Source organism: Garra rufa, chromosome 16 (genome assembly GCF_049309525.1).
Source record: "Garra rufa chromosome 16, GarRuf1.0, whole genome shotgun sequence".
NCBI lineage: Eukaryota > Metazoa > Chordata > Actinopteri > Cypriniformes > Cyprinidae > Garra > Garra rufa.
Window position 1 is genome coordinate 39,295,419 of NC_133376.1, and position 19,155 is coordinate 39,314,573.

The window sequence follows — 19,155 nt, forward strand, 5'->3', positions numbered from 1 at the left end:
AAACTATGTATAATGTATACATAATGTATTAATCTAAATTATAATCTGAATGAAACGTAATTTCATTAATATATTTTTAGTAGGAGGATTTATGTCTGTCAAAATTATTAATTTATTATGTATATTGCTTACTGGGCATTAACCTGTTTATTGCTATTTTATGCCAAAACATCATTAGGATATTAAGTATAGATCATGTTCATTAAGATATTTTGAAAATTTTCTGCAGTGAATATATCAAAATGTTTTTGAATAGTAATATGCATCGCTAAGAACTTCATTTGGGCAATTTTCTTAATATTTAGATATTTTTGGCACCCTCAGATTCTACATTTTCGAATAGTTGTATCTCTGCCAAATATTGTCCTATCATAACAAACCATACATCAATGGAAAACCTATGTAGCTTCCATATGATGTATTATTCTAAAAAAAAAGACCCTTATGACTGGTCAAGGGTCACATATATGCAGTTATACTACAGGGCCGTTGAATGCTTGAATCTGATTGGCTGACGAACGTTCTAGAGGTGTGCATTATATTCAGGGAAACGCACGGCGAACGTAGTTCCAGGCAGCTTTAGACCGCAGTGCATGTCTATATCACTTCGCCATACGATTTCAGTTATTTCAAAGGTCCTTACAGCCCAAAACAGCAAAATAACTAAAACCCACAATGACACTAGCCAAACTAATAAATACAGTAAACATCAGGATAAAAACGACAGACTATTTCCATGTTTTTTCCCACAATATATTACGTTTTATTATGTACGGAAAGCACAGACTGTTTCTCTCGCCCTCTCTCACTCACCTCACAGACGCACACACATAATGTTACAGTTTGAACTCGCGTTAGCATTCGCGCTAATGTTGTTAGCGCTGCTCTGACGATTAACAACTTAAAAACGACATGACAGCTCTCACACGCGAGGTAACAACGGCGTGGTCTTGAAGAAAATTAACTTAAAGTTTAACTGTTAGTAGAGACGATGCTGCCAGTCACCTTTGAGAGACACAGACGTGAGAGAGGTAAAGTCATACACTTAGTTTCTCTCCCTCACTCTTTCCGTCTGTCTGCTTGTCTTTCGGTCTGTCTAAACTTCATTATTAACGGCATTATTTTGCTATTAACAGCCCAAGCGTCGTTACTAGTTCTAAAATGACGTTTTGGAACTAGCAGCGAAGCTGTTGAATGAGCTGCGTAAGAAATTAATCCTACTCACAATAGCGTTTTAAGGATAAAAACGGGACGAATGTCTTGAAATATATCATTTGATCGATGTCTTGAGGTGTGGTAACTGTAGTATAAGCGGAATAATTGACTTCGGGCCGTAGAATTCTACGAAAATAATGCACACCCGAGGTGGAACGGCCACTCCGCTTCGCGTCGTGACCGCATCACCACCTCGGGTGTGCATTATTTTCTAAGAATTCTACGGCCCGTCGTCAATTATTCCTTACTTAATTACCCTGTAACTGTTATATTGTACATACATCACCTCTTTCACAACAAACCTTAAACGTGGTTCACACAATAAGAACTATGAGATATTATATTCATATACTGTACATACAGTAAATGCGAATATCTATACTCCCATGTCTCCATCTATGCAATGTTGATTTCGGCCCACATTGGCCTGTTTATATACATCCTTTCAAGCAGTTCCTCATGAACCCGAAGCACACTGTCAGTACGCTGAATAAGGGTTTGCAGACCTCAGCTAGTATTCGCTCTGTAGCCTGTGCCATCCACACCACATCCATCTCCAGTTCCCATGAAATCACGCTGCTTAGATCAGGCCGCCGAATCGCCTCCTTCCAGACACCCTTCCAGACCAAGACTCCCTCTCCGCTCCATCTCCTCGGATTTCCCACACCTTCATCCCCCTCTCCCAACTTCCCAACGTCAGGGTAAATCACAGCCGTCCAACTTCCCACAAGGCCGTACCGAGAGGGCAGCACGAGGACAAATTAAACGCTGAGCGAGGAGGCCTAAACATTATCTTCTCCCGCTCTGGTTTTTATAGGGAAGAACTCGTGTCCATAAAGAAGGGGGGAAAACAGAACCTCTCGAGACTGACATAAAGTTTAACGGAGAAAAAGAAACTGCGGTTTGGCTTCTGTCTGGCCAGGGTCCTGTGTTTCAGAAGGCCTCCCTGTCAAAGCTAGGGTGTTTTGGGGAGAAACAGCTCTTTTGCTGCTTCAGGGAGTATCGTGTTAAGAGAGCCCGCTCAGCTGTAGACGGCCGAAGCGCTTTGAAATAAAGAGGTCCAAAGTGAGAGAAATCGCCCTGGCTCGAGGTCCATTAGTTAGAAGAAGCTGTCTGTCAGGGCTCATGTGTTGTTATTCCGTTCGTTTCTTCCTCCTCGAGCGGGGCGCCGTCACTTCAGCTCCAAAAAACTCACCACCACAACATCCAGCTATTTCAGTGCTCTGCAATTACAGCTAGAGTAACAAAGTCAAGCTAAATTGATTTACGGGAAGATATTCTTGCCCGTTTGAAGGAGTCCAGTCATTGTAAAACTAGCCCACAGCCCCTTTGGCTCTTCTGCGTTTGCAGGCACATCCAGATCCAGCAATCCCCATTCCAGACTTGGTCTGCGTGTTATTGTTGGAGCATATCTCAGCCTCCATTACCTCCCATTAATGGCTTAATTCGCTGTTTCTTTTTAATCTGCAGGGTAATTCAGCCTTTTACAGATAGCATCTTGGATGAAAGCAGCTCGGGAGGAGGCTGCAAGTATTGCTTGCAGGAAATGTGGAGCGAGCGAGGCCAAAAGCAATATTTAGCTGCTGATTTTAAACTCCTGCGCACTGTATCGTTTATTATGAGCGAGCGTGCGCTGTAATAATGATACCCGTGTTTGGAGACCTGCACGCTGGAGAAAGGGCTATTTTCAGTAGGGTGTTACATGCAGCACCTGTGCTCTTTCATCCATTCTCTCTGTCCTCCATTACTTCCTTTTAAAGAATTGATGAGTTTCTATATTAGATCTGTTAGCAACACATATTACATTTTTTCTCTTACATGATGTAAAGGAGCATTAAATATGCATGTCGCTCTCTCTCAGGTACGGAAGAGAATGTCTGTCTGCCGTCGGCCCCTCGCTGTCCCGATTCATGCACATGCTCGGACACGGTGGTGCGCTGTAGTAACCGCGGGCTGCGTTCGCTGCCTAAGGGTATCCCTAAAGATACAACTGAACTGTGAGTTTCTTCTTCCAGCTCCTTTTATTTGCCTTTCTTCCTGTCATGTTTTATCTTTTCACTGTTTATTTCCCCTACTGCAATGGTTTGGGCAATGTCACATTCAGTTTTCTTTACTTGGTCAGTTTAGTTAAAATAAACAAAGAAAATTGTTTATTTCATTTGACCATTGATCCAGATGACCTTCAGGATGCAGATGTTGATTTTATCTGGTGTTGGACAGACTAATTGATTGATTGGGAATGACATGACTCTAACATAAACAGCATGATTGAATTGTGATGAGTTGAACAAATCTGAACAAAATATGAACGAAATTGTTTAATACAGCAGTACTACATTTGTACAACAAGACAATGCAAATAAAAAAAAATGAATTTGACTAATTTTCCCAAAATAATTAATGGGAGCTATATTATTGCTATATATACAGTCAAACCAAACTTTCAGACACCTTATCACAGTTTATTCTCTATAGTTTAGAAAATGGTAATAATTATAAAATATGACAAGAACTCAGAGTTAAATTGTGTCAGAACAAATTCATCTTGATAATGTCAGATAACTTTAATAGAAAGGTTTGTAATGGATTACAGTAAACCGAAAATTAGGACAACTGTTACTATGACAATATTTACACAACTATCAATACTTTGTTGACCAATTACCAAGCAATGCTTAATTTTATTCAGTCTGTGGTGTAAAAAGATCACAATAGCAAGTAAAAAAAAACACTTAAGCAAAACATGGTCATGTCAAAGTGTCTGAATAATATTTAGTCCCAAATTTGATCAGTTTTACTGGTAGTCCACTGTATGAGGAATTTTTGGGTATAATATGTCACAGTTTACTTTATTTTGCTATTCTTACTTACATAAATGAGCTATATTATCCTGCAACCACTAGTAAAACAATATCAAAAATATATCTGGTTTCTGAATAAGTTTTGGTTTGATTGTATATTGAACAAATAATTATTTTATTTATTTATTTATTTTAGGTGTATGTGTAATTTGGTCTTTTTTGGCCAATGAATCATACTCAAAATATGGTGCAGAGAACTTGCAGATTTTTCTTTTCAACAAAATCCAAAGAATTAGCTAACAAGATAACTTTTTTAGGTTAATTTGTGTTGCAGTTGTACCTACACACTTCTTTTTATTTTTACATTTTAAGATTCATTATAAAGGTGCCTCCACTTATTATAATGGCATGTTAAAAAGATGGTGCTATATCATTTACTATATTACCATATGTGACCCTGGACCACAAAACCAGTCTTAAGTCGCTGTGGTATATTTGTAGCAATAGCCAAAAATACATAGTATGGGTCAAAATTATTGATTTTTGATTAGTAATATGCAATGTTAAGAACTTAATTTGGACAACTTTAAAGGTGATTTTCTCAGTATTTTGATTTTTTTGCATCTTTAGATTCCAGATATTCAAATAGATGTATCTCGGCCAAATATTGTCTTATCCTAACAAACCATACATCAATAGAAGGCTTATTTATTGAGCTTTCATATGATGTATATATCTCAGTTTTGTAAAATTTAACCTTATGACTGGTTTTGTGGTCCAGGGTCACATATGTGCAGTATTAACTTGATTTTAGTATTTAATTTAAAAAATATCATCAATACGTATTCGGTATGTTGCAACAATGCCTATTTCCAACTAAAATTTTGAGGAAATAGTCCAGTGAATGTATTACAATGGTGATCTGTCTGCCCCAAACTACCCCAAATTTCAAACTCTCATTATATGTGACCCTGGACCACAAAACCAGTCTTAAGTAGCATGGGTATATTTGTAGAAATAGCCAAAAATACATTCAAAATTTGAGATTTTTCTTTGATACCAAAAATCATTAGGATACTAAGATTATGTTCCAAGAAGATATTTTGTAAATTTCCATCTGTAAATATATCAACTATATCAACTAGTAATGTGGATTGCTAAGAACTTCATTCGGAAAACTTTAAAGGCGACTTTCTCGATACTGAGGTTTTTTTTTTACCCGCAGATTCCAGATTTTTAAATAGTTGCATCTCAACCAAATATGGTTCAATCCTACCAAACCACACATCAACGGAAAGCTTATTTATTCAGCCTTCAGATATATGTATACTTATATGTATATCTGTACTTATGTATATACATACTTATATGTATTATATGTATATCTTAATTTAAATAATTGACCATTATGACTGGTTTTGTGGTCCATGGTCACATATTTATTAACACACATCTTTGACAGTGGCAGGTATTGACATTTATCACTCAAGAGTTAAAATATTAACCAACCTGCCATAAGAAACCATGTCACATGATTACCATGATTCTTCTTAGTGCACTCTCAGAAAAACAGTACCCTTTTAAAAGTAATAAAGTACAAATATATACACTTTAGTTACTAATATGTTTCTTAAAGGTACTAATATACTAATATACAAAGATGTACCTTTTAGATTTTATATCTTGGGGTGTCTTTTGCCCCAGTGACTGTTTTGTACCTTTTTTTCTGAGATTGTGTTCTGAGGGTTGCTCTGATTGAATGAGTGTCAGTGGGTTGTTGCTCAGTCAAGGTGTTGGTCATAATCTAATGGACCAATCCGATGAAGAGTAAGTACAGCCCCTTCACAGAACTGCTGACACAGGCCAAGAGCTGCTCATACTCATACTTATAGAAAAGGGATAGACGGAGAGACAGGGCAGCAATAGAACAAGACGACATTGACTAAGAGAAGAAAAGAAATCACAAGATTGCAAACGACTGACAGGGAGAGACTGATATGGAAGTGGTTATATTAGTGAGTGTGCTGAACAGGAATATCCTGGCTTGTCGCTGTCGGTTTTTCAGCCGAAGGACAGTAATTGTTCATGGGTTGTACGGAGAAACTCCAGCAGGATTGACCTCTTCTCCTGTCGTAGTTTTAAAGACAATACTCTTGCTCACTGACAGACCCCATTATCAAATCGCTTTGATAGCAGACCTTGAGTTCCCCATCTATCTGTGGCCTGTCATCTTGCAGTGGCCGGGTCTGCTGATGTTCTGCTGGGCTCAGCTGAGAAAGGGCTTTTAGCACGCCACAAAGTGGCAAAATTAGGATGAAGCTCACCCAAGAGTAATTTTTGTAGATAAGCAATCTGAAAGCTATCACAGACAGCAAGGCAACTCACTGTAAGGCCTCTACATCTAGAGCCGCTTTGTGGTAATACGTCTATTCCTTCCAATGTAAAATTGATTTTTAAGCATGAAATAAAATTTAAAACGAATCTGGTTTTACTTTGTAGCTTGTTTGAGGATTGTAAACCTGCCTGTTAACAGGATTTTTCTTACCGTTTCAGATACTTGGAAGGAAACCTCCTCACCTCCGTGCCCAAAGAGCTCGCTAATCTGAAACAACTGACACTGCTGTATGTATTTCTCCACTTTTTATTGAAGTTGTTCAGTTTTAAGGGACTATGCATTTAATGCATTCATATATATATATATATATATATATATATATATATATATATATATATATATATATATATATATATAATGTGTGTGTATTTATATATACATAATAAATAAACAGTAAAGTTTTTTTTAACATTTCACAGCACTAATTCATCCGTATGCTTGTTTACAAAAAGTATACAAAATTATTTATATTTGTAAAGCTGCAGGATTTTGAAAATTTTAGGACATATGAAGCACTTGTATACACACAAAAAAGTTTGTAATTTTTACAGAAAAAAGTAAAAATGTGACAGTAAAAGCCTGTTAATTGTTTAACTGTAAGTTACTTAAGCATATACGCTGTATATATTTCTGTAAAATACTATCAAATTAATGACTTTTGCAAGTAAAAGCTATAAATTACTATATAATTTACAGTGGGAAAACATCACATGCAGTATTATATTTTATTTAAATAGTTTGGTTTCTTTTAATTGTTGTTATCTGTAACATACATTAGGGTGTTTTGTGTTAGATTTTATCCTATTAGTTCATTTTTATTGCATTTTGTTATGCTATTAGTTTATATGTATTGCTTTATCTTAGTGCTATGTGCAGCATTGTAACTAAGTGACTTTTTGGCAGCCACAATTGCCTTTTTTTCATTACATAAATTTAACAGGATTTTTTTTGCATCGCACCGTTTAGGTTTTTATGCATGTTTGAAGTAATTTTTAATAACCTTTATCTAACCAGGATGAAAAACATTGCTTCTTGTCTTTTTTTCTGTAAAATATTGTCAAATTAATGACTTTTGCAAGTAAAAGCTATAAATTACTGTATTATTTATGGTGACAAAAGATGAAAAACATCACATGCAGTATTATATTTTATTAAAATAGTTAGTTTTCTTCTATTTTTTTTATTTATTTGTGATGTACATACGGGTGTTTTTTTGTTAGATTTTATGCTTTTAGTTCATATTTATTGCATTTTCTTAGTGCCATGTGCAACATTGTAACTAAGTGACTTTTTGGCAGCCACAATTGCCTTTTTTTCATTACATAAATTTAACAGGATTTTTTTTGCATCGCACCGTTTAGGTTTTTATGCATGTTTGAAGTAATTTTTTAATAACCTTTATCTAACCAGGATGAAAAACATTGCTTCTTGTCTTTTTTTCTGTAAAATATTGTCAAATTAATGACTTTTGCAAGTAAAAGCTATAAATTACTATATTATTTATGGTGACAAAAGATGAAAAACATCACATGCAGTATTATATTTTATTAAAATAGTTAGTTTTCTTCTATTTTTTTTTATTTGTAATGTACATACAGGTGTTAGATTTTATGCTTTTAGTTCATATTTATTGCATTTTCTTAGTGCCATGTGCAACATTGTAACTGAGTGAGTTTCTGACAACCACAATTGCCTTTTTTTTTCTTTGCATAAATTTAACAGGATATTTTTTGCAACAAACAGATTAGTTTTTATGCATATTTGAATTCATTTTTTAATAACCTTTATCTATCCAGGATGAAAGTAACTGCGATTCAATCTCTTTTCTAAGAGTAAACCTGCTTTGGATTGTGAAGGCATGTTGTAGACGTTGTTCTGAGGGTGTGTAATTGAATCTGCAGTGTGTTTGTGTGTGTTTCCTCTGCAGAGACCTCAGTAATAACAGCATCAGTCTTCTTGCCCCTCTTACCTTCAACAACATGACGCAGCTCGCCACCCTGTAAGTAACACCGTAATCCAACAATCAAACAGTTACTGTGTCGACATATGTGTTTATCATGTGACTGTGATTACTGCTGCCAGAAATGTTGACATCAAATTACTGTTTCGCTCTCTTTTTCTCTGCAGTATCCTGAGCTATAATCAAATTCGCTGCGTCCCGGTTCATGCATTTGATGGCTTGCGTTCTCTTCGCCTGCTGTAAGACTCCCTTTTGTTTTTTACACAATGCACAGTCACATCAATCTCTCTCTGTCTCACACACACACAATCCCCATGCACCACAACACCTCTCTGAGATCCTAATAACCTGCCTTATGAACTTAACTTCAGGAGATTACTGCCTGAACAAAGCTGCTTTAGAACAGCACATTCACAGCATAAGCAAGTTCTGAAGGAACAAAGCAATAGGTTTTAAGAGCACTTAAAGTCCCATGGGTAAACCTTTTTCTTTTGGTTATATAAAAGTCAGATTACAATGGTCTTGGAAACTTTTTACCATGCTTTCATCATTAATTTTTTTTTTTTTTTTTTTTTTTTTGTGTGTTTCTTACCAGACTGCTTAGAGACTCAAACTCAAAACTACATTGTAAAAATAATTTTTTGAAGTTGTAAATTAAAGTTAAGACTTTTGGTATTCTTTTTTTAAAATGCTGTTTTAGTATTTTGTGTTTGATTCTTTTCGATTGTTTCTACAGCTATTTTTCAGTGTGTGAAAATCTATTTAAATAAAAATTTTGCTATAATAATTTAAAAGTATAATACTTCAAACAAAGTGTAAAATAAGCATAAGTCATTTCAACATTTGTGACCCTGGACCACAAAACCAGTCTTAAGTCGCTGGGGTATATTTGTAGCAATAGCCAAAAATACATTGTATGGGTCAAAATTATAGATTTTTCTTTTATGTCAAAAATCATTAGGAAATTAAGTAAAGATCATGTTACATTAAGATTTTTTGTAAAATTCCTACTGTAAACCTATCAAAATGTAATTTTTGATTAGTAATATGCATTGTTAAGAACTTAATTTGGACAACTTTAAAGGTGATTTTCTCAGTATTTTGATTTTTTTGCACCCTCAGATTCCAGATTTTCAAATAGATGTATCTCGGCCAAATATTTCATATGATGTATATATCTCAGTTTTGTAAAATTTAACCTTATGACTGGTTTTGTGGTCCAGGGTCACATTTATTATGCGAAAACTACAGTACCATTTAAAAATGTGGGAAATTTTTGTGGAAACCATGATACTTTGTTTCTTAGAACAGAGAATTGAAAAAAAAGATAAATTTAATAAAAATATTAAATCTTTCTGATTCTAAACGTTTGAATGGTATTGTATGTTCCTCCGTAGCTGTTCCTTAGATAAGAAAAATCAAGGTAAATATCACTTATGAACAAAATATAAGCTATAATTTACAAATTGTAAGATGTAACTGTCAATTTAATCTTATGAAAAGAAAATGTATAAAATATTGAATGTGTATTTATGATACCATTGGGGCACTAAATACACATTCACTAGCTAAAAGGTACATCTTTATACCTTATTTACCACTAAATGGTACACATTGGTACCTTAAAGGTACATATTAGTACATACTGTAAACATATTTTAGTACCTTTTGAAAGGGTACTGCTCCAGTTTATTAGCTTTTTTTCCTAAGAGTGTTTAAGTCAGGTATTTGCAATAACATTTTTGCATAATAAATCCTATTTCAAAATGAAACAAGATATTTGAGGAGAAAAAAAACTGTAGGGTGTGACTCGATTTTATTTAGTCAGAATTGTTTGGATCGTGAAAAGTAGACATATATCAGAATGGAGTTGAAGGGGAAGGGTTGAAAAATAATATAAGCAAGCAGTGTTGTTATCGTTAACTGCAAATAAACTTTTAAAAATGTTTTTTTGGTAACTGAAATAAAGCTGAAATAAAATTAAATAAAATTCAAATATTAGAAATGCTGCTCTGGCGACTAACTGAAAAAAAATTTAAACTGAAAATAATATAAAACTAAATAGAAATGTTTAAGAAAATCTAATAAAATGAGAAAAGCACTTAACAAAATTATTTTTAAAAAATATATAAAATATTGCGTGTTTATGATACTAGAATATGAAATTATCCTTAGTAAGGCAAAGTTTCTATTAAAAATATAATTTACTCAGATTTATTTGCCATTTTGTGATGTGGTGGAAAATAAAAAAGATAATAAATTCCCAGATGCATGTGTATTTACTCTTGTATATGTATATTCAAGTTATTAGGAGACAAATAAATTAGTGAGTTTGAGTAATGTGTGACTATAGTTGAAGAAACATCCTTAGATATCTGTCTGCTTTAAGCTGGATGGTGTGTTTTGTGTGCACAGATATATTAAACAGACCAAAGGACGCCCACCTTATTCCGGCCCTTTTAAGCTTAGTCTGCCAGACAGTCATCATTGTCACATTTTAATTTCCCAGAATGCCCCAGGGCCACCGCTGATGTGGCCTCAAGGGCCCATAGCTGTCCAATCATGTTCTCAGGTTGCGCTCTGAGTGTACTTGTGTGGGCCGAGCGGCCCGTAATACAACAGGAGAAATTATTAAACAGAACTGACACAGCATACAATGAAATCTCAATGCAAATCTGCCGTTCCCACCGGTGTCTCACAAAACGGCGGAGGTTTTCTATAATCCGCGCTAAATGCTGTGAATGACTGACCCTTTCTTTCTCTATCTCCATTTATAGTGTAGAAAACAATGGAACCAACTCCCAGAGCGCCATGCTTTTTTTCATTTCCTTTTCATTCTTCTCTTTCAGAACCCTCCACGGAAATGACCTTTCAACTATTCCGGAGGGAGCCTTCAGCCACTTGACATCTCTGTCTCATCTGTAAGTATGTGTGTGTGTGTGTGTGTGTCAGTGTAAAAGCGTGCTCTCTCTGCCTCAATTAATGATAGACTCCCAGTCTCAACCTTAGAGACCAATTCAGGTCTTTAGACTCAATGTAAGTTTTACCTCATTACCGGGTGCAACCTAGAGAGAGTGCAGCCTTGTGCTCCGCACTCCGAGACCGAGCCCCACAGGAAATCTTTGTAAATTTTATTACAGCTAAAAGGCATCTATTATGGAAGCTTATGGCGGTGTTGTTTTTTTCCTCTCCGGCTGTAGTTCCTCTTGCTGGCGCTACTGTAGCTCCTTGTTTCCTCCTTGAAAAGAACTGTCAGAAAAAATCCCCATTGAGGAATAAAGGGCCTGTTGAATTGAAGGAAGTGCAATTGGGATGTCTGTAGTAAGCGAAGAAGTTGGCTTTAGATTGAAGAGTTGTATTCACATAGAATAAACCACTAGACCAACGAATCATACTGATATGTGACCCTGGACCTCAAAACCTTAAGTTGCACGGGTATATTTGTAGCAATAGCCAAAAATACACTGTGTAGGTCAAAATTATTGATTTTTCTTTCATGCCAAAAATCATTATATTAAGTAAACATCATATTCCATGAAGATATTTAAAAAAATTTGATTGGTAATATGCATTGCTAAGAAATTCATGTGGATAACTTTAAAGGTAATTTTCTCAATATTTAAATTTTTTTGCACCCTCAGATTCCAGATCTTCAAATAGTTGTATTTCTAACAAATATTGTCATATCCTAACAAACCAAACATCAATGGAAAGCTCATTTATTGGTTTTGTGGTCTAGTGTCACATATTCCAATGCATTTATCCCTTCAAACCTGTTTTTTAACACCTGGTTTCTGTGATCCAGGGCTCTAGGTGCAAACCCTCTGTACTGTGACTGTGAGCTGCGCTGGTTGTCTCAATGGGTAAAGGCTGGGTTTAAAGAGCCTGGCATCGCCCGCTGCACTGGACCACCTGACATGGCGGACCGTCTGCTGCTTACCACCCCTCTCAGTCAATTTCAGTGCAAGGGTAAGTCTCATTTCTGTCTTTCGTCTTTTCTGATGGTTAACAAATCTCCCTCGAACATGTTGAGCCGTGGTGCATGTGCTTGTCTGCACCATGTCCTGAGTCAATTTCCACTCTCTTCCACATATCCTGTCCTTTTTCAGTTGTTTATATCGATAAAAAGTCTGCAAAAAGAAAACTTCTAAAAAGCAAGCATACAAAAAAGGTACAAAGCAGTCACTGGGGCACCATACTAAGGTACAAAAGCTAAAAAGTACATCTTTGTGCCTTATTTATTGCTAAATGGTACACATTGGTACCTTGAAGATACATATAAGAACATAAAATGTACTTTCAGTACCTTTTGAAAAGGTACCATTCCAGTTTAGCAGCTTGTGTTTAAGTCAGGCATTTGCAATGGCATTGTTTGCATAATAAATCATATTTCAGAATGAAACAAGATATCTGAGGAGAAGAAAAAAACTGTAGGGTGTGACTTGATTCTATTCAGTCAGAATTGATTGGATCATGAAAATACACTACATACCAGAATGGAGTTAGGTTGTTGGAGAAGGGTTGAAAAATAATGTAAGAGTAGTGTTGACTACAAATAAAACTTTAAAATGAATAAACTAAATAAACTGACACAATTTAAATTGAATTTAGAATGTTAAAACTTTAAAACCATAAATTTGAAGTGCAGCTCTAGCAACTAACTGAAAGAAACATATATGTTTAAGTACTAAAAACCTAAAACTTAAATAATATAAAGCTAAATAGAAATGTTTAAGAAAATCTAATGAAACAACAAAAGATAAAACTATAATTAAAATAAAAACTGAAAAATAAAAGCTAATCAAAATAATAAATCAATACTATAATAGTACATCAATAATGCAAAAATAACGGTTTCATAGGCAAAGACTAATTAAAAGATTCCGAAAGCTTTCCACTGATGTATGGTTTGTTAGGATAGGACAATATGTGGCTGAGATATATTAAAAAATCTGGAATCAGAGGGTGCAAAAAAATCTAAATATTGAGAAAATCACCTTTAAAGTTGTCCACATGAATTTCTTAGCAATGCATATTTCTAATCAAAAATTAAGTTTTGATATATTTATGGTAAGAAATTTACAAAATATCTTCATGGAACAAGACACCCATACAATGTATTTTTTGGCAGTTGCTACACATATACCCATGCTACTAAAGACATATATATATATTTCTAGTAATAACCTGCAGTGATAAATTGTTTGATGAGAAAATATGGTCCGGATTGTCTCATGTATCGACCTTAATCTCACCTCCATTCCCTTTTATTTCTTATTCCCTTCACATTTTGTGTGGTGTTTCTTTCAGGTCCAGCAGATTTGAATCTGATGTCCAAGTGCGCCCCCTGTCTGGCAACTCCCTGTCAGAACAATGGCACATGTGTGAGTGATGTCATGGGCTCCTACCACTGCACCTGCCCTTTTGGCTACAAGGTCAGTGAACATCTACTACCCCACATACAGTACATCCTTGGGAAGCATCTTTTCTGTCTACTTGCACACGTGTACAGAATATTCCTATGAGTTATGTGCATCATTACATGCGTGAGAGCCTCATCATCCATCTTCCCGATGTATCTGAAATTTCTTGATTAGTTCCTATTGTAGTCAGGCAGGCGTTTGTGTAGTGGATACATAGTCATAGGTGCGACCTTGGCGGTGGGATCTCGGGCTGTTGGCGAATGCATTGCAAGAGATGTGAAGAATGCAAGCTCTTCAAAAGCAATTTATTCAGAGACAAGCAGCTATGAGAAATGATAAGTGTGACCGGGCAGGAGTGTAAAAAAAAAAGTAAATTATGCAGCATCAATAGCAGTTCACTGCTTTGAGTTTGAACAGATTGCTTTTATAAACATAAACCAAACTTTAGACCATCATTTCAAGAATACTAGGGTTGCAGATTGCTGATGCACATCTAAAAACCACTCAAAATCCCAAACGAACCAAAGTTTGACATCAAACAGACTCGGTTTTGCTCCAAAAGCGCTTTGCGAATGTGTGCGCGTGTGTTCTGGATGCAATGTGCAATCATTACCCTTTTGTTTGGTTATGGGATTCCTGTCAGTGTTGTTCTGTTGAAGAACAGATAAGAGCTTAACCCTTCGACCTCTACAAGACAGAACCAATGAGCTGTCTTTTAATTAAAACCACAGCTCTCAAGGTCAGTTGCAGGTGTGCGTCTGTCCTCGAAATAAGTGAAGATTAATTAGAATGTTCTAGAGTGTATGGAAAGAGAGAAAGAGAAAAAACAGAAGGGCTGAGAGAAAGAAAACAGGCATATGGGCCCTTTGAGGAGAGCAGAGGAAACAGGCATATCAGTGGCAAAAGCCTTTGTCTGAAATTGAAATGGAGAGTGTTAGTCACGGAGTTACAGCCCCAGAGTGTAAAAGGATCAGGACACGACATACATCTTCCATAAACCATGATATTAAACTAAACTCAGCTCTGGGCCTGGATATAGAAGTAGTAAACAAACAAGATTTCTACATTGCTTGAGGAAAATTTGAGTGGTGCTTGTCTGTGCAAAACTAGCCACCACAATACTGCAGGATAGGCTCAATATGTCCTGAGTGTTTTTATTATGTTGCTATGTGGTTGCTGGGATGTCCTGGATGGTAGTTAAAGGTTAAGGTATTAAAAACAGATTCATAATTATAAGTATGAGCAACAATAATAACCATAAAAAGCACAGTTGATCATTGCCCTTAATGCCCACTCCTTATCCCTGTTTGAAAGGTAAATTGCGGTTAACATTTAAGTTGACATTTTACTCAGAACTCATTATGTAATACTGTAGATGATGGCTTTTATTATTTTAACCTCTTCACCTTTGAAAGTGTCCATCTGATTGTGACCTTTGTCCTAGAGTGTAGGGTCAGACATGTTAAAACCTTAGCCTTTTCTGTTTTTTTTTATCCACGCTCACAGGCTTTTTCTTTTCTCAGGGTCGTAACTGTGAGATCCCCATTAACGCCTGCATCAGCCTGCCGTGTATTAATGGAGGCACATGCCATCTCACACCTGGACTGGACGGTCACTACAGGTATCTATATTTTAACAAATGTTATTTTCTCAGCAATCAAATAGCTGTGAAGTTGTTGGACCTGTGGCCATGCTGGCAACGTAAGTCTGAATGTAGCCTGCACAGTGTTTCCGCTATTGCTATGAATACAAGTGTCAAAAAGGATATAAATAAGATTTAAAAACTGAAATAATATAATTTGTGTTAAAAAGCACATCTGGACAAAATCTGTGCATTAAAAATTCTAAGCTTGTAACACCCCTGCTCATTTGAAAGAAGCAAGAGACAGGCAGATTGTTGTAATGGCACAATAAATGTCCCTTGTGTCCTATAAATCACCCAGCAACTTTGGTAATGTCACGTTAGGCCTCTATTCAATTTCTGTAGGGCAGCCGCTTCACATCCAGCAGGAATAGAGTTGCACAATAACTTAACAGAAAAACAGCAAATGAGCCCAGAGATTTGTGTGTTTTTATGTGTCTGGGGGTGGAATATATCGGTTGCTGGCGTAGCCCCTGAGAGTTGGCAGCCAGAGGGCAGGGACTGGGTGGAAGGGTACAGACGGGTGTGGGTTCTGCTAAACAGTGAGATAAGTTTTACTGCTGTTGCTCAACAAGTCACCATGGAGATGGTGGTTTATCAAACACTGAGCCTCAGTCACTGATGGATCTGACCTATAAGACTTACGGATAGCAACAGAAAGGCAAAACAACAGAGAAAAATACAAATATTAAAGGCTGCTTGGAATTTCAGCAGGTAATTTGCAATGGTGTATTTGAAGCTAGCTAATTTGACGAGGATTGAGCCTGATTTAAGACCAAGACCAGAAAAGGGTTGAGAAACCAGAAGAATTTAAGTCTGAATCAAGACAGAGATCAGATGAGGGTCACCCCTGAGTCAAGACAAGAGACCAAAAGAGCATCAAGTTTGAGTTGAGACTGAGATTAGAAGAGAGTTAAGTCAGTCCAAGACTAAGATCAGAAGAGTGTTGACTCTAATTTATGACCAAGTCCAGAAAAGTATCAAGTCAAAAGAGGGTTGATTCTGAGTCAAGATGGATTCTCATGCTCCCAACAAAACAAGACCAATACAATGAAGATATGATTTTGAACTCAGACTCGAGGGCCAAGACCATGATATTGTGGGTTTGGACTCAGACCTGAGGATCAAGACAAAAAAACATAAAAATTGTCTTAGACCATGAAAATATGGGGTCAGGCTAAAGGACCAAACAGTCATGGTCTCCGGGACCATTGAACCATTAAATGAGCTGGTTCTTCCATCATCTACTCACCATCATATTTGCTTGTTTTTGGTGGAACAAAAGGAGATGTTTAGCAGAACGTTTAGGCTGATCTTTATTGTCTTAGACTCATATTCAAGGACCAAAGACCATGAAAATATGGGGTCAGACTCAAGGACCAAAACAGTCTGAATCAAGACTGAGATCAGAAGAGGGTTGACCTTAATTAAGGACCAAGACCAGAAAAGGGTTGAGTATTAGTCAAGACCGAGATCAAAAGAGTCTTGAGTTTGATTCAAGATCAGAAGAGGGTTAAATCTGATTCAAGACCATGACCTGAAGAGGGTTGAGTTTAAGTATAGGCTGCAACCAGAAGGGAATCGAGTCTGAGTCACAAGCAAAACCAGAAGAGTCTGAGTCTGAATCAAGACCGAGACCAGAAAAGGGTCAAGTCTGAGTTGAGGCCAAGATCAGAAGAGCATCAAGTTTGAGTTAAGACTGAGATTAGAAAAAAATCAAGTTAGTCCAAGACTGAGATCAGAAGAGTGTTGACTCTAATTTATGACCAAGACCAGAAAAGGGTCAAGTCTGATTCACAACGGAGACCAGAAGAGGGTTGAGTCTGAGTCAGGACATATTCTCATGCTCCCAACAAAACAAGGCCAATACAATGAAGATATGATTTTGAACTCAGACTCGAGGGCCAAGATCATGATATTGTGGGTTTGGACTCAGACCTGAGGATCAAGACAAAGAACATCAAAATATTGTCTTAGGCTCATATTTAAGGACCAAGACCATGAAAATATGGGGTCAGACTCAAGGACCAAGGCAGTCATGGACTCCCGGACCATTTGGCTCAGACTCAAATGAGCTGGTTCTTCCATCATCTACTCACCATCATATTTGCTTGTTTTTGGTGGAACAAAATGTTTAGCAGAACATTCAGGCTGATCTTTTCCTTCAAGAAAGTAAACGGTGACCAATAATGGTCAAGCTTAGATCCATGCCATATACGTGAGCACAGATTTACTAAAATCCTGATATTCCCAATAAATAAGAAATTATAGTGTTATAAATAATCAGCTTGTTTTATGTTCATGCCAGCATTATGATTTGTGGCTGAACTACCCCTGTAATCTGTTCAGTAGATGTTAAAACCAGAACTCAGTGTTCCTGTTGGCTGTGAGCAGTGCAATAATGAAGGATGCTGGGTTGACATTTAAAGACCAAACAATGAGACATTAATGGCAACAAATGACACTGTTCTGGCTGCAGACTTGTAAAAAAATTAGTCTGCCAGTATCAGGGTGTCACCCAACAGAGCTAAATCGCTGAAACCCGTGTGTTTCCTTTTGTTCTAACATTTGAAGTATTGATCATTGTCCTGTGTCTTCCCATTCCTCTAGCTGTGTGTGTCCGCCTGGGTATGAGGGCCAGCAGTGTGAGCTGAATCCTGATGACTGTGAAGACAACGACTGTGAAAATAACTCCACCTGTGTAGACGGCATCAACAACTACACCTGCGTCTGCCCTCCTAACTACAGAGGTACCAGTTATACCAGTCTATAAACGCTTTCAGACTGTTTCAGACTCTTTGTTACCATTTTCCATCATATTGCCCTATTTGTCTGTCTCAGTTCTACCACAATGAGGCCATTTCGCTGGCAAGACTGTGCCAATTGCATTTATATCCTCCAGCCACAACTGAGGTGGCTAAGAAAACATTAAGAAACCAAAATAATATACATGTTAAGACTGGTAGTGGGCAGTTTTACTAAACAAACCAGCTTTTGACAGAAGCCCTGACTCGGCGGATTTAAAGTTCAGCTGTTGTTAAAACCGTCTGTTCATTTCCACTTCAGATCTGCCAAGTGCCGTCCAATGGCACCACTGCTCTTGTTCTCTCTTCTTTTCCTCAAAATAGGAAGTGCAACTGCTCCTAGCGGGCCCTGTCATTATAACGGCATTCGTCTTTGCCACCTCCCTTGGAGCGGGTATAGTTGCTGTAGAGAGTGTGTACTTGCTGCGGTATAAGCCTGGCCACATCCTTAAGCTCGTAGGGCACACACAGCTGTCCAGTTAAAGAGAACAGTCTTAAACTGAGTTTTAAACCAAGTGAGAGAACATGCTGTTGCTCTGAGGTTGATCTTAGTTACGTTTCATGAAAGTATCAACTTTGGCTCAGGGGTTTCCCCTAAAAGAGAAATTAATGCTTTTAGAAAAAAAAATCATTTGTGATTTTTCTTGCATGCAGGAAATATGCAGTGCTCATCTCATTCTCTCCGTTTCATTATCATCTGTACCAGACTGGCTATAGATCAGACATTCATTAGTTTCATATATAAAGTACATAATTATGTGGGTGAAATGAAAGAGGAGAAGGAAGGTTTGAACATTTAAAATACTGATTATGTTTTCTCTCCTGTTTTAACATTGTGCCCATGGGCATTGTGGGACTTGTGCTGTTATATTTTACAGTTACATTGAAACTTATACTACCATTCAGAAGTTTGGG

At 36.7% G+C, this 19,155-nt stretch overlaps 1 protein-coding gene across 1 annotated transcript in view; it reads left to right on the plus strand.

Annotated features, from left to right (window-relative positions):
• Positions 1 to 19,155, plus strand: part of slit3 (slit homolog 3 (Drosophila)) — a 219,498-nt gene that overhangs the window by 175,917 nt on the left and 24,426 nt on the right. The window contains exons 20-28 of the mRNA XM_073820423.1: positions 3,077 to 3,212; positions 6,570 to 6,638; positions 8,339 to 8,410; positions 8,539 to 8,610; positions 11,221 to 11,292; positions 12,177 to 12,340; positions 13,682 to 13,806; positions 15,318 to 15,415; positions 18,047 to 18,186. Of these exons, the coding sequence (XP_073676524.1) occupies positions 3,077 to 3,212; positions 6,570 to 6,638; positions 8,339 to 8,410; positions 8,539 to 8,610; positions 11,221 to 11,292; positions 12,177 to 12,340; positions 13,682 to 13,806; positions 15,318 to 15,415; positions 18,047 to 18,186 (948 nt within the window). The remainder of the gene's footprint in view (positions 1 to 3,076; positions 3,213 to 6,569; positions 6,639 to 8,338; positions 8,411 to 8,538; positions 8,611 to 11,220; positions 11,293 to 12,176; positions 12,341 to 13,681; positions 13,807 to 15,317; positions 15,416 to 18,046; positions 18,187 to 19,155) is intronic.